The sequence below is a fragment of the Pezoporus wallicus genome, unplaced genomic scaffold (assembly GCF_028554395.1).
Source record: "Pezoporus wallicus isolate ANWC-B61680 ecotype Strahan unplaced genomic scaffold, APGP_CSIRO_Pwel_v1 scaffold_11491, whole genome shotgun sequence".
Classification (NCBI taxonomy): Eukaryota; Metazoa; Chordata; class Aves; order Psittaciformes; family Psittacidae; genus Pezoporus; species Pezoporus wallicus.
In genome coordinates this window covers 2,949,219-2,965,533 of record NW_026642649.1, presented here as the reverse complement: position 1 = coordinate 2,965,533, position 16,315 = coordinate 2,949,219, and the positions used below count along the sequence as shown (strand labels likewise).

The following is a 16,315-nucleotide window of genomic DNA, read 5'->3' as shown; positions in this document are numbered from 1 at the left end:
GACAACAAAATGTCACAGTCTGTTTGAATCACTGCTGTTAACTAACATGACAACAAATTGAAGCGTCTATAAATAGCAGTACGCCCCTCTTTTTAGATCCATTTTCAACTGTCATTGTATAATATGGGTGACAGTTGTCACCTTACTTGGCATTCATGAAATATATTGTGTAGGTGGAATGGGGAGGGGGAAAGAGCTGGCTGTGTACTTAAGTAGGGAAGTAGCTACTTTCATAGCAGACTCTGAGATTGATAGAACCAGTGATAAAAGAGGAAAAGGTGATGCTTTTGTAGACTCTTACCTGAAAGATAACAGTGTAGAAGTCCAGGTTCATGTAGGTGGGGTTTTTGTAGAGAAAAACAAATAGATTCTTAAAAGAAGACATCTCACACAATGCAACTTTCATGACATACCCCCCTGAACTGCCAAACAACTAAGCAGATAGGTAGAAACCCATAGAGATCTTTATGAATAGCCTTGTCCCACTTGTCCCTCTTTCTTCGGCCAGTATTTTTCACACAATGCTTTCTAGAGAAATCCAGGTTGACTTTGGATCAAATTACATTTCTTGTGGTTTCTTCCATTATTCATTTATTTCTAGCTGAACAGCAGCACGCTAATGGCTGAGAGCTCATTGCCTGCAGTTCAGGTGACCGCGTGTGTGCAACTGGCTCTCTTCTCTTTTTGCTGGCCATGAGTTTCAGCCATTTTTTCTGGAGCAAACAGTGTCTTTCCCTTTCCTCCCCCCGTCAGTCACATTGTGTGCCCTATTTGTCACACATGCCAAAGCTTTTAATCCCTTTTATGTTGGCCTCAACCACCTTGTCTCACTCTTGGTCGTTCCGGAACCCCTAACCCTGCTTTTGCTCTTCTCTATGACTTTTAACCCCTCCCTGTGTTTTCTTCCTGCTCCCACTGAAATGTTTTCATGCCATGTTCTGTTTGCAGTTCCTGTTTGCAGCTTCTCTATTCTGTTTTTCACCATACCGATTATCAGCAAGCTCTCAGACTTTCTTTTAGCTGAACAATAATTAACAACGTTAATGCTTGTTCTCCTTGACCTCTCCTCCACTTCCAGAACTATCCCTTATGCTTGCACATATTAGCATGCCTTTACAGATGTGAGACTCTTTCCATTAAGGTAGCATTAGCAGAATGTTTCATAGTCCTTGCTGCAGCTCTTCAGGGGTTCTTGGTTCTCCATGTTTCTTCTCTGTGCACCTTATTTACAGGTAACCTTGCAAACCTTCACAATATGGAGAGCTTGGCTGATGGAGGACTGTTTTGCATGAGTTGTGCTCATTAGCTCCTTTTGTCTGCATCCCTGTGGACAGAGTAACTCTGGGCTTACTCTGGATGCTGACTGTGGGTATGCCATCTAAACCTGTAGATACCATACAAATGCCTGTAGTGTGCAGTCTCTGGAACAGCCCTTGCTCTATAGGTACGCAACTAAAGTTCGCATTCGGGTTGTTCTTCTTTTGCTCCTATGGCCTTTATCTCTATATTCAATAAATATGGTTGCGCCTTGCTTATGTTCGTGTAATCATTGATACCATTTTCCTAGTTTTCTGCTTTTTGCCACGTCATTTCTTTATTCCTCCGTTGACTCTGTTCTTTATGCAGTCAAACCTAAGCCACTTGCACGTTGCTTTATGTGGCTTGCATTTCAGTATAGAGGTATTTTTCCTCTTTATTCTGCTCAGCTGCTAAATCTCCAGGTGAGCATTCTCCCACTTCATCCCATTCGGTGCCTTTCTGCAACGGTAATGTGCTGTCCTCTTGGGTAAGTGGCAAAGGTAATTTGGGTAAGACTGAAAGAGTGGGAAATGTGCAGAACCTGTGCAGATTTGAACGTGCAGCTTTGCTTGACTGTAAATCAGAACAGGAAGCATGTGTTCAATGCCCAGTTTATCCCCCTCTCTGACAAGCTCACCCCAAACAACCCACATTTCTTCTTCAACCCATTTTAAACCCAAGCGCTGCTGTTTCAGCCGCTGGTTTTAGGACTTGTTTGCTTACAGAGAATCTCTTTGTTCTAAATGCAGTATTGTTGTTACTGGTCAGTTATGGTCCAAATGAATGTGGCTAATTGTGCAAAAGTCTAGATGTTTTTACTGATAAGGGAAGGTCAAAATGATTTGAATACCTTGGAGTTCCTTGGAAACACTGAATCAGGATCTGAGGGTTTGTTTGTATTGTGTCTAGCCTCACCCTCCTTCAAACTAGCTCCCAATTTATGTGTTTCCTGTTTGATTGCCAAGCTACTGAAGGCAGGCTGTACCTTAGTACAGGCATTGTATGAGGATGTGTGTTTTCAGCATTGCAACTCACTTAGCAAGCTTCCTGAAAGGAGTTCAATGTCTTTAGCCACTAATTCAGAGCGTTGATAGCAGCAAATGTGCCAGGTTCACTTTGCAGTGGCAACCCATCAAAGTGAATGTTCGTTCTGGTATATTCTTCAAATCCCTGAATTATGTATTTACCGCAAGTAACAAAAATCTCTTTTGAATCTTTCCTGGTGAGAATGTATGTTTTCAGAGCCATATACCATTTAGCTCCCCTCCTTCATAGCTGCTTATTGTTTGGTATCTGTTTGAAACCTGGCTCTTAGTCTTTAGCAAGCAAATATTCCAGCACCACTAAAAGGACTTCATGCAGAATGGCACTAAAACCGAGTTGATAGCGGGAGGGTGGTGTAACATTCCTTCTCCACCCATTATGAATTTGTATCAGCATTTATCTTGTGCTGATATCAAAATAGAGATTGTAGTGCTTATCTTTCAGCTTTTGAATGTCAGAGTCCTTCTGTGTGGCATGAGTTGACATGAGTCACGGGTCAGAAGTCAGCTTGTGAGAAGATGCACCTACTCTCCTTATATTGTCGTGTGCATTATTAAAACCGTAGTATGTCAACAGGGTTGGCAGAGGTTGACTTTTCTGTCCCTAATCTTTAAAAGGTGCTTTTTGCCTTCTTTTAAAGTGACTTATTTTAATTACTGCCTGAATTTCCATTCTCTGGCTGTTGCTGAAATGTGGTGAATTGACACTGGATGGCAAGTAGGTACTTAAAACTCTCACTGTCTGGTTTTTGCATTATTCTTTTAGGAGTTTTGATTCACTGCTAAATGGCAGAAATGAAGACACAGGAAAGCCCTGAGCAATCAGAAACTGGAAGTAATCCCCATTACGACTAAGGCGACATTTTTATTGTCATGATATTGGGACAAAGTGACAATCCTATTTTTTTCCCTAGCTGAGTTCTTGAGGCTGTTGCTGCTGCTGAGCATTGCAGTAAATTTTGGCAGTCAAAGGTCTAGTTGTTAAGTTTGAATGGTAAGATGTTTATTCAGAAATGAGTGTTCCTTTCCTCAGCAAGCACTTACGTGTGTTTCATATTCTTTGGCTGTTGTTTATATAAACATGTAATGATGTTTGCATATAAATATCAATAGTTTAAAACTTAAACCAGAGGAAGTCATTGTGATTATATAAAGCTGGTTCCCTCCTCTCTCTTACTGCCTCATGCTTTCACACCACTAGAAAGTGATAGAATCACAGCTGGGTTTGGGTTGGAAGGGACCTTAAAGCTCATCCAGTTCCAATCCCTGCCACGGGCAGGGACCCTTTCCACTAGAGCAGCTTGCTCCAAGCCCCTGTGTCCAACCTGGCCTTGAACACTGCCAGGGATGGGGCAGCCACAGCTTCTCTGGGCACCCTGTGCCAGCACCTCAGCACCCTCACAGGGAAGAGCTTCTGCCTAGAGCTCATCTCAGTCTCCCCTCTGGCAGGTTAAAGCCATTCCCCATTGCCAGATCCCTACAGGCCCTTGTCCAAAGCCCTTCTCCAGGTACTTTATGAGCTCCTTGCTAGCAGAGAAATCGTACATGACCTAACTGTTCTGCTGGCTTGTCATGTTTGTCTGCCTGCCTCCTTAGCAGTTCTGTCCCCTCAGAGGGTGATGAGCCCCCTTTGCCTTGCAGTGCTTCCACTTTGCCTTGTGACGCAGATAGGAATGCTTTCTGCAAGCAGCAAAGGGCATCTCTTTGCCATTGGAAGTGAAGGAGGCAACTTGGCAAGCATTAGATTTCTATAGCTACAGAAGGTTAAATAAGAAAGTTAACCTTCTGGGTGTGTAACCAAGTTGAGCAAACACAACTGGTTGGAAACCAAGAGCACAAGGAGTTTTGTTTGTTGTTGAGCAAAGAAGAGATACGTACACCCTTGAAAATGCACTGGTGTGCACATGTGAACTTGAGGTACTTGGTTTCCCCCAGCAAACAGAAGAGCAAAGATGACTGTGGAAAACATGGTGTTTGACAGCTGATACGTCACTTAAATGCTTCGTAAAGCACAGTCCTTTTTATAAGAGCAATAAAAAAAGCTCCCTTTCCCCAGGCTAATTCTTCACCCCTGGTTTCTGTGTGTTGGTGGATGCTGCAGTCAGCCCGTGCTGCAGATCAGCCTCAGCTCTCAGGATCTCTGTGCGGGGTGGGATTGGCATGTACAGGCTGTTCACTGCTCCTGTGAAATCTGGTTTCTTGCAGCAGTAGGCAGCCTGAGAGGTGATTTAGCTCCGTGAAGGTGCACACCCTTCGTAGGTGTGACATTTGGAGGCTGGTCCAACTTCCGTATGGCTGAGGCACTCGTGGGAAGCTACCACTGTGCTTGGAAGAGCAGGGGCAGAGGAGAGAGGACCGTGGTGATGTGAGGAGTTCCAAGGACAGGGCTTTCAGCCCACCTATTTGTTTGAAATACGCTAGCGGAGCTGTTGAGCACAAACTGGCTACCCTCGGAGCTGGTATGGGGAACAACATACATCTTGTAGTAATTATTAGGCAGATGGTCTCTTCCCTCCTCCACCCCATCTGTACGATACAAAGCTGTTGTGCTAATGACGAATACTCAGTCGCTCGGGAGCTCCTGGGCTGAGCATGTGAGTGAGGAAAGATGGTATCCTGCTTTGTGGAGACCTGGCTTTGCTCTCCCCGGAAATGCAGCCTCCAAGAGAATGATTTCCCATCTCCTGTGAGACTGAGGCATCGTGTCTGGGATAACTTCAGCAATGTCAGTAAACGGAGAAGAAAGCTTTGAGTATGACTATGAAAAGGAGAATGAGAGAGAACGCACGTGTAACAGGCAGAGCCTTGACATCTTGGAAGAAGGTACTTTTCACCTTTGGGTTTTATGCTTCTGTGTTAGTAGCACATGGCAACTGACTCGAGTGATGTTTCTGATTTAAATATGCTAAATTTTACGATTTATTTTAATGTGGAGCCAGTACATGCAGATGAAATACTAAGAAAATACATGGATAGGATGAACCTTCACATTCTTTAAATAAGAAATACGTGAGCAACCGATGTAAGCTACGCAATACCTTGTTTTATAATGAAACTGCATTTGGCATTGTAGTGCATTTTTTATATCTACATCTCGTGTGTGTGTTGTGCAACTGTCTGTATTAGGTTGTCATTCCCAACCGGTACTTCTAAAAACGAAGAGAACAACAGAGCAACAATTTTGTCACATAGAAATAACCTAAATTTGGGGTCTTGTGACTTACCTTTTCAATAAAACAACCCCAAAATCTTGTCGTGCTTGTGGAAATAATGGATATCTCCTGTACTGGAGATAGCTGGCCCGTTAGGGTGGGAATGGGAATGTGCGTGCATTGACAATCCTGCTGCACAGCTGCTGTCTACAGAGTGCACCCATTCAGGGTCTGCTCCCAGCAAGCTTTTTCAGAGGTTCAGGTACTGAAAGCTAACTGCACTGTTGATGCCATTTCATAGGCTGTAAATTTAGCTATAAAATATAAAATTTTGTGGTACAGAACTGGTGCTTCCAAATACACTCTCATAAAGCCTGGAATGTGACCTGCTGTGGATTTACACCTCCTGGGAAAGCTGGGTCTGAAGCCTGTGGATGAAACATGCTCTTTGAATCCTGTTGCATAGGGTTTTCCTGTAAGGACTTCCTCAGAATCGAGTATTCCATCTGGATGTCAGTCATAGTAAACTACCCATCTCCCCTGTTACGGGTCTCTGAAGGACTCTGAGATAACTTGTGTGTCTGTGCGAAATAGGTGCTGGAGAGAATACTGGTGAAAGGAATCTTTAGGGATTGGAGCAGGGAGGAAATGCAAAGAGAGGCAAACCCACGTTGGTTTTGAAACACAGATCGTGTGGTTCTTACTCTTCCTGCTGGCTTTACCTTTCATCCAGATCTACATTACAGTCTGAAGCTGTTCTTGTTGATTTAGAGGGAGGAAAAAATTGTTTAGTTCCAGCTGGGATAAATTTAGCCCTGTCTTTCTACAGTATCTTCCCATCGGAAGCTCAGCATGCATCTGAAATGCCTTCCAAAGATGCCTTCTCTCCTCCACCTATACATTCAGGTCACCTACACACACAGTCTAGTAGTGACACAGGCACTAAAATTATATGTGGATTTTCTCTATCTATGCACGTGGGTGCACTTATAAATGATAGTATTTCTCTTGGGGATGAGTCAGTCCATTCTGTAAGTAAAGCATTTGGAAACACCATTATGTAGCTTCTTCATGCTGAGCAAAGGAAACATTTTAGCCATATCTGGCTGTAAATGTGATACCAGAAATAGAAAGTCTGTGAGAATATGCTTCATTTTAGACTTCTGTAGTTATTGAAAATAAGGGAATAAAGACTGTGTGATTAAGAGTCTTCAACTGTTTAGCTCATTCCATATGCAGAATGTGTACTCACTACTGCTCTGTTATTTCCATGGTCATTCAGGTCCTGTGACTGTGCTCAGACTGGTTTCTATAACAGGACTAAAGTGCAATATCACACCCATTCTTTATAAGGGTAGAAAGGAGCGTCCTGGGAAGTACTGACCCATCAGCCTCACCTCTGTGCCTGGGAAGATCGTGGAGCTTTGGGCGATGTGGTTTAGTGTGAGGTGTCCCTGTCCATGGCAGGGGGGTGGAACTGAATGGTCTTAAGGTCCTTTGCAAACCAATCTAGTCTACAATTCTGTGATTCTAACATCCTGCTCTCTAAACCAGAGAGAGATGGATTTGATGGGTGGACTGTTTGGTGAATAAGGAAGTGGCTGGATGGTCACATCCAGAGAGTAGTGGTCAATGGCTCAACGTCTGGATGGAGATCAGTGATGAGTGGTGTGCCTCAGGGGTCCATGCTGGGACCAGTACTGATTAATATCTTCAGCAATGACCTAGTGCGATCAAGGGCACCCTTGGCAGGTTTGCAGGTGACACCAGCCTGAGTGGTGCAGTGGACGCACCAAAGGGCATGATGCCATCCAGAGGGACCTGGACAAGATTGAGAAGTGGGCACATGTGAACTTCTTGAGGGTCAACATAGCCAAGTGCAGGGGCCAAGGCAACCCTAGTATTGATACAGGCTGGGGGATGAAGGGGTTGAGAGCAGCCCAGAGGAGGAGGACTTGAAGGTACTGGTGGATGAAAGGCTGGATGTGAACGGGCAGAATGCCAGCTGTCTCCATGGCCGCATCAAAAGCAGTGTGGCCAGCAGGTCAAGGGAGGTGATTGTCTTCATCTACTCTACTCTGGTGAGACCTTCCTGCACTCCTGTGTCCAGCTCTGGAGTCCTCAGTACAGGAAAGACATGGAGCTGTTGGAGAGGGTCAAGGGGAATGCCACGGAAATGCTCAGAGAGATGGAGCACCTCTGCTGTGAGGAAAGGCTGAGGGAGTGGGGTTTTTCAGCCTGGAGAAGAGAAGGCTCCAGGGAGACCTTATTGCAGCTTTTCAATGCTTAAAAAGGGCCTGTAAGAAAGACGAGGAGACTTTTTAGCAGGGCCTGTTGCAACAGGATGAGGGGTAATGGATTTAAATTAAAAGAGGGAGATTGAGGCTGGTTGTGAGGAGGAAATTCTGTACAGTGAGGGTGGTAAAACATTGGCACAGGTTGCCCAGAGAGGGGGTGGATGAACCATCCCTGGAGACATCCCAGGCCAGGCTGGATGTGGTTCTGGGCAACCTGATCTGGTTGAAGATGTCCCTGCTCATTGCAGGGGGCTGGACTGGATGAGCTTTGAAGGTCCCTTCCAACCCAAACCATTCTATGAGTCTGTGATTCTAGAGCCTCTATCACAGAACTAGCTTTACTCTTGGCAGTGTGACAGAATGGGTTCTCTTGATAAGAATGGGAAACACCTTCATAAGGATCTAGGCAGGACAGTCCTAGAGTCAGTGCATTGCTTTGGAGTTGTAAATGTGCCTAACAGCCCATTGTCCACTCTTGATAAGCTGGACTTTGAGCTGACTGCAGTGAAACTTTGTGCAGGGGTATCTGTTGATAATGTGTACGTGATCGTTGCTGATAAAACCCCTGAGCTGGGAAAGGGCAGCCTGAAGTTTTCTTTGGGAAGTGATTTGTTGGGTCAGCTAATTCTGAAACTGGGCTGTGTTTTGATTCTTGTTTTTGCAGGTGGGACAGGAAAAGACTATTACCTGTTTAGGACCTGAAGTGGCAACCAGTCATTACTATTTCAATTTACTGATGTATTAGATTGAGTCTTCCTTATCTAAAATAACAGGTAAATGCAAGCCAAGAATAGAACTTAATTAAAAACAACCCCCTTGTGATCCCTCTTAAAACCTCAAGTTCAGACTCTCCAGGGGTCTGACTTTGAGAAAATGTAAAATACCTGCTTTATCGTACTAAGACATTGAGTAGAGGCCTTACAGGTCTCCGGAATCTGTAATCACTAAAGCAGAGCAAATGGAGCCTGGTAGTTCTTGAAAGCTTTGGCACAGCCAGTCCCCCCCTCCCAGGGAGCTGCAATAGGGGAAGATGGTGTATTTAAGAGGGGGAGACAGACAGTTGTAACTTCATTTTAGGATTTTGGAAAGACTTAGAGTCCACATCCTGGTTTAAGCTTTACACCCATTCATTAGTTGCAAGGATGCAGTCTGGCCTTTTGTTGACAAGAAAAGGATGGAAGAGAATGTCAAGACAGTAATCCAATGGCTAGTGATCAAAAAAAGAGTTTTTCTTTGCTTTTAACAGCAGAGCTATGCTGAGCTGTGTCAGTAAATGGTGTTGGCATTAAGGTGATGGCGAGTTCTCTCCAGGTGCTTTTTCTTGTCTCCTTAGTTTCCCTTTGTGACTGTATTTTCCAAGTTACCACATTCCATCTGTGTTTCTGCTAACAGAAGGACTAATTGTGTGATGTTCTTGTTGATGTTTCCTTTAACTTGGTTCTTCATTCATCACAAGAAAATCCAATGCAGTTCATGGCCTGCTTAGAGGAAGTACTTTGAAATGGATGAGTGTTCAGGAATAAGCCTTAGAAAAGAAATAAGCCAAGTTTTTTTCCCAAACCTGAGATTAGGAGGTAACATAGGTTTGTATTTGACGCCTTAGTATTGGATTTACTAAGCTCTTTGAATACTGTATGAGAAAAAGGGCAGCAAACAGACACTCTTCAAGCCATAGCTTAAATGGCAAGATAAAATCATCTTCTAGAAGAGTCAGTAACTGTGCTTTAATATTAAAAGGTTAATTTGCAAACTGTGCCATTGTAATCACAGTAACCCAGGCTGTAACATTAAAAAGAGAAAAAAAAATCTATTGGCATTTTCTGTTGAACTTCTGGTGGTTGTTTTCTGTAGAACCATAGAGTCATGGAAAGGTTTGTTTTGGAAAGGACCTTAAAGCTCATCCAGTTCCAACCCCTGCCATGGGCAGGGACACCTCACACCAGACCAGGTTGCTCCAAGCCCCTGTGTCCAACCTGGCCTTGAGCACTGCCAGGGATGGGGCAGCCACAGCTTCTCTGGGCACCCTGTGCCAGCGCCTCAGCACCCTCACAATTTCTTCCTTAGATCTAACCTGAACTTCCCCTGTTTCAGTCTGAACCCATCACCCCTTGTCCTATCGCTGCAGTTGCTGATGAAGAGTCCCTCTCCTGCATCCTTGTAGCCCCCTTCAGACACTGGAAGCTGCTCTGAGGTCTCTACGCAGCTTCTCTTCTCCAGGCTGAACTCAGTGCTTGCTGACTGAGTATGTGTTGCTCACAACATTCTGTTCTTCCCGCCTCCTCCATGGAGCTCACCCACAGTGTGACATGACAGCTGTGAAGCAGTCGGCGTGCTCTGACCGCTCTTTGTCCTCTAAGCAGGGTCAGAGCCACCCGCTGAGCTCCTGGGCTGCCTTCTAGAGGCGCTGGCCTGCTCCTGTGCTTGGGGAGCAGGGGGGAGGCTGGAGGAGGTGCTGGTCCTCTTCACATTTGGTCTTCTAGCAAGTCCCAGGAGCACATTGTTCAAGGTCCAGTGGCAGGAATCTCCTAACATTTTGAAGCTCTTCAGGTTCTCTTAGGGCTGTCAGGCAGGGCTGTGACAAGCAGCAGCAGACCTGAAATCTCCGCCCCAGTTTAGCTAGGGCTGTCAAAACCTCCTCTTCAGAGGAGGAGAAGGTACCATGGTTGTCTTTAAACATGTAAAATCTTTCTAGTCTGGGTCAGAACCAGAGCCAGCAGACATTTTGGGTGTACTTTGAAAGGGATGTACATAATATGGCACAGTTCGAGAATTCCCGTGTGCTTGGCTCGAGTCAGTGCAGTGTTCACAGTAACCAGTGCCAGACCATAACTATCAGCGGCTCTAGAATGGGAGCTGTGATTTTAGCAAGTGCTTTATCCTCAGCCTGCAGAAATAGCCTGTCAGAAATGAAGCCAATGTAAGCAGTCTGAGTCTGCCAGAGCCTCTAAGGTTTGCTGGCAGTGAGGAGCACAGCTGGTCAGTCGGTGTTCCTGTGTTCCGTACACCTCAGTGCACATTTAGGATGTGATGCACTTGCCATTGTATCTTCAGTGTTTGAACAGAGTTCTAAGCAGAGCAGAAGGGAGACAGAAGCTATTTCTGAGGCAGGGCTTCATGACTGATCAGGAATATAATAGCCTTGCCATAGCTGAAGGCTTGGGGTAGGGAGCTGTTACGAAACAAAGCAATGACCCCTGCTGCCACCTTGCCGGTAAGAAGCATCAGTATTAGAGTTGCCAGAGATCTCTGGTCCATGAACAGCGTTCCCTTATCCTGATGTACTTTCTGAGGGTATAAATTTTGATAGTAGGGACCATGCACTAAGGCCTTCCCGTTGGACACTCTCATTATACACATCAGTATTACCTGCCCCAAAAGTGGAACTTTACCATAACATCTTTACCTCCTTCTGTTTCCCAGTAGCTGGAAATAGATGGGAAGAGGAGCAGTGGGAGCTGGGCTTTCCTCTTCAGCCGTGGCTGCTCTCTTGTAGTTCTTTAGTTTGTCGCTCATTGATAGGTCTCAAAATGAAGAGGAGGGATGCAGGGAGCAGGGGCTCAGGGTTGATTGCTGCCTCCTGTGAGTTATTTTTCCTGCTTTCTTTTTCTCTTCCACCTGAATCCACTGTTTGGTTGGTGGTGGCTGATTGCAGCAGCTCCCAGTAGTGGGATTCTTGCTTCCCTTTCCTTCCCTTGGTGTTTCCTGTTCCTGAAAACACACTTTTCCTCTAAGCAGCATGCTAGATGGCTCTTTCATGGAGCCATTCAGGAAGGTCCTTGAGCATCTTCGGCTTGGGAATCAGTCAGTTCTGAGCTCTCAGACTTAAAGAAGCTTCCAGTCAGATGCTGCAATAAATAGATGATGAGAAATAAACTCGGAGTACATCCTTTCAGCTATACTTACATTGGGAAGCACGGGGATGTGGGTACATTTGCAAGCTGTTAGAGGGTTTTAGGATGGTGCTGGATACTTTAAAACGGAGAAATACTTGACCTGAGTAGCATTTAGTCATTTGTGTCTTTGGCTGTTAAAACCAAACCAACACAAAACCCACAAATACGTGGAACTGCACGTTTGTCCCTTGTAGCATGTATTTAATGATGCTATGAAAATAATGTGTCAGGAGCTTTCTCTGTTCTTTGTTTCCTGTTTTGAATCTGTAGCATCAGTTTCAAAGCAGGTAGGAAAGCACGTTTTCCAAGTCTGTTTCTGGAATTATCTGGTTCCTCCACTCAATGTAGACTTTTCTGTATTCTTTCTTTCTTGTCTAACATCCTTCTCAATAAACTGAGAAGTGCAGAATATATTTGATGTTTGCACATTTCTATGCCTTTAGACACTATGCTTCCTATCAACCTCAAGCAAAAATACTACTGATTTGCGAGTGAGAAAAGGAGGTCAGTAAACTGGCACTGTAGGGTTTGTGTTACAGAGCTCTGTCCTTCATTTGCTCTTGTTTTGTCTTTACAGTGGTGTCAGTTGTACTCATCAGAGACTCTAGCAGGCTAGAAACCTACTATGCAGAATCCATTAGAGATGGGAAGTTTGTGGGGATTTTTTTCCCCTCCATAATGCACTGATCAGAGCTCAAAATGATTATTTAAAGTAGTTTGTCTTTACACCTGTGTATTTTTTGAACACTAAGGGAATAAAAATCGCTGCGCTAGCCATTGGCCATATGTTACCTTGTAATCTGTGGAGGCTGAATGACTACATACTTAGCAGATTTGAGGGGTTTTTAATGCATTTCAATTGCTTTCTTTCCCGTCGCTTTTCACCTTCTCTTCCCCACAAGCCCTGGTTCTGACGGATGGAGAGCAGCACCTCTTTGCAAGTTGGTCCTCCTTCCAAGAGGAAAACCTGATGTGGTGAATGAAAGTTTGTTTCCACTTGGATATTGAAGAAGATGCATAAGATACCATTGTAGGGTCCTGCCCGTGGGGAAGAAGAGCCCCAGGTACCAGCACAGGTTGAGGGCTCACCCACTAGAGAGCAGTTCAGCTGAGAAGGACCTGGAAGTGTTGGTGGATGATGAGTTGACCATGAGCTGGCAGTTTGTGCCCTTGGGTCAGGAGGGACAGGAACACCCCTGGGGTGCATCGGGAGGAGTGTGGCAGCAGGTCCAGGGAGGTGATCCTCCTCCTCTGCCCTGCCCTGATGAGGCCCCATCCAGAGCACCGTGGGCAGTTCTGGGCTTCTCAGCACAAGACAGACGAGGAGCTACTGGAGAGGGTCCAGCAGAGGCCACAAGGATGATCAGGGGTCTGGAGCATCTCTCTTATGAAGAGAGATTGCGGGAGCTGGGCCTGGTTAGTCCAGGGAAGAACAGACTGAGAGGGGATCTCGTCAATGCATATAAACATCTCAAAAGTGGGTACCAGGAGGATGGCACCAGACTCTTTCCAGTGGTACCCAGCAACAGGACGGGGAGCGATGGCCATAAACTGAAACACACAGGTTTCACGTCAACATGAGGAAGAACTTCTTTGCACTGAGGGTGTCAGAGCACTGAACAGGCTGCACAGGGAGGTTGTGGAGTCTCCCTCTCTGGAGCCATCCCAAACCCTCCTGGACACCTTCTTGTGTGACCTGCTCTGGGTGCCCTTGCCTTGGCAGGGGTTTGGAGTGGATGATCTATAGAGGGCCCTTCCAACCTGGAGGATTCTGGGATTTCTCCTTTGAAACCCTTACACCATGGCAGAGTACTACATGGAGAACTCCATTTTAGCAATGATCAACAGGAATTTGATGGAACTTTTGAGATATAAAAGCTGTTGGTGACCAGGTTGCTATTGCTTTGCTATTTATACATCTGTTGTGATAAAGCTGTGGTATTACCCTGCAGAGTTAAAGATGAAAGGGCGAGTTCTGAAGGAATAGCCAAGTGAGTGGCCATACAAATCAACCTTTATCATCACTCTCCCAGTGGAGTGACTTTCTTCTTTCTGTGGAAGCACTGTCCTTTTATCAGCTCTTATGTTATGAAGGTTATACATTCACCTGAATTGGGGTGGTGTGAGATTGCCACAGTCACAATTAGTAGCGACTGCTAGCGCTAGATACAGAGTTAAAATGAGATTGCTAACGACAATCTCAAGCATTATTTTATAGTAGTGATGGAATGTAGTAACTAAGGGAACCATTTAGTGGACAGTTGTTTTGGAAAATAACCTGCTGTTGTCAGGGTTTCTGATAAGTATTTTATGGCATGACTTATGAACTTGTGATGTTTAACAAGGGGTTTATGGTGATGTTAATTTTCTCATTGTCAATAGTCGGCTGGATGCGACACCATCCATCTTGATGTGAAGTGCTTATGGAAAGCTTCTGTTTAACCCCTTTGTTTATTACAGTTTGTGTTCTCTGCCAGCTACTTTAGTTTTCTGTGGATCCTGATCGCTTTAGAGTAATACAGCTTGTAGTACAGATGCGCTGTATTTTTGTTTGTGCAGTGGTATAGTTGTTCTTTATATGGCTGTGTAATGTGATATACTGCAGATTGCTACTTTGACGTGTAAACCCTTTACCCTTGCCACTTTCAGGCTTAATTATTTGGATAAGTGGAATTATCTCTTGCATACATTTAACGGCATGCTTTAGAGTTCACTGGCACTATTTATGGCACTAAATACTGTAAATGTTCTTAGGATCTAATCCTCAAAAATAGAATTTCAGAAAGGGGAAAATAAATAGAAGCAGACTGTACTTCTTGCTGTAGTTTAAGCAACAATCTGGTATTTATGTACGGGAAAGAACCCTCCAACATTTCACCAGCTAAGTACTGTTGCGTTTGATCGATTATTGATGTCCTTTACGTTGTGATCAACTATGTATAAATATTTATTGTATCTTTATATATTGGGCATAAATTGTACATTTATAAATTGGGCAGTGTTGTTTCCTTGGTGTGACAGACGGTCTTCTCATAATGTCACTGTACGCAACACACTCCCCCTTCAACCCCCAGTTAAATCTTGTTAGGCCTTATCTGTCTCTCCTGGCCTTAATGCACACTAGAGCAGCATGAGCTCATTTGTCTAAGTGAGCTTTAGCTGACATTGTCAAGGTAAATCCCCTGAAGAACAATTAGTGTTACAGCAGCCTGATTACCTCTTGTCCATATGATCAACTGAACTTCATTAACAGTCCCTTTTCCCCAGAATTACCGGGTTTGAGGAACAGGTATAGCTGAAAATAAAGTGAATGTGAGGGCAGAGCAGCAAGTGCTGTTGTTTCCTCTGGATATTGGTGGATTTTTAGACAACTTGCAGACTTTTAGATACGACAGTGTAGCTTCTTAAAGGATCACCGATGGTGGTAGACTGAACTTCTGCATACTTTCTGCAGTCTAACAAAACTGGCTCCCTCTTAGTGATTGATCATCTCATCCAGCCTAAATATGTTTATTAGGGACACTACAGCCACTGTGGTGTGGTCTGGGTATTATAAGAACCATTTATTATTCTGCATGCATTTTGTGTTTACTTTGCAGTCTCATATCACAGAACCCATTTCTTATCATCTTAACAACCCAGTATCTTTATTGGAGCTGTCTTTTTATCAAGTAATTCTACTGCACGTAATACAATGAGTAGGTGACATGATAGAATCCAATCGTGCCTTAATACCTGGTTTCACTTGTTATAAACTCAAGGCTTTCCTCTTCAGAGAAGAAAGTTTTACCATTTTAAGCTTGCTCTGTCACTGACAAAAGCTCATTGCAAAAGAGAAGAGTTAAACTCTCTTTAACTTGAGGCTTTGATTAGTTTTTGAGGGTAGGTTGGGTTTTTTTCTATTGCTTTTGATACACTTACCCAAGAGTTGACGTAAGTAGTTTTAAGATGAAAACTTAGCAAACCCAAAGGGATGTTACAGGGATATTTTCCCCCTAAAAGTGTTGTCATTATGATGAATGTTTTATTTTCTCTCCTCACAGTTTTATGCGCTGAAAGAGTGGGCCAGATGACTAAAACATACAATGATATAGATGCTGTCACACGTCTTCTTGAAGAGGTAAGTATTGAATCTCTTGAAAGACCCATTCACATTATGAGAAAGTAGGACAGAAATGACATGATACCACTGCTAAAGACTGTTGGTAGACTGTCCTCCAGTGACGAGGAATAAGTGCTCTAGGTGTACATACAGTATCTCATCAGTAAAGGAAAGGTTCTTTCTAAGTAATGGTCATTTTTGACCTCAGTCATATGGACTCGTTACTTGTGCTTATTTTTCCCTCTTGAGGCCATTTAACTTGCTCTTGGCCAAATACTTGCCATAAAGGAAGAGGAGCGAGGGGATCATCTTAACACGTCACATATTTGTGTGGTGCACATAAAGCTAATAGTATTATGGGCAATGATGGAATCACCATACCCAGAAGTGTTCACAAACTGTGACCTTGGCAGTGCTGGGGAATGATTGGACTTGATCTTAAAGGTCTTTTGCAGCCTGGTTGATTCTGTGATTGCTTCACAGGTAGTCTTGTGTTTATAATTATTATCTCAGATAATGCCTTTCCAGA

The 16,315-nt window shown here is 44.2% G+C and overlaps 1 protein-coding gene across 8 annotated transcripts in view; it reads left to right on the top strand.

Annotated features, from left to right (window-relative positions):
- Positions 1-16,315, top strand: part of TRAK1 (trafficking kinesin protein 1) — a 128,381-nt gene that overhangs the window by 76,533 nt on the left and 35,533 nt on the right. For 7 of the 8 annotated variants that reach the window (XM_057431500.1, XM_057431498.1, XM_057431502.1 and 4 more), the window contains one exon: positions 15,728-15,804. In XM_057431500.1, the coding sequence (XP_057287483.1) occupies positions 15,754-15,804 (51 nt within the window). In that variant the 5' untranslated portion in view covers positions 15,728-15,753. Of the gene's footprint in view, positions 1-4,914; positions 5,166-15,727; positions 15,805-16,315 lie in introns of those variants that run through there. The other variant, XM_057431499.1, reaches the window with a different exon arrangement.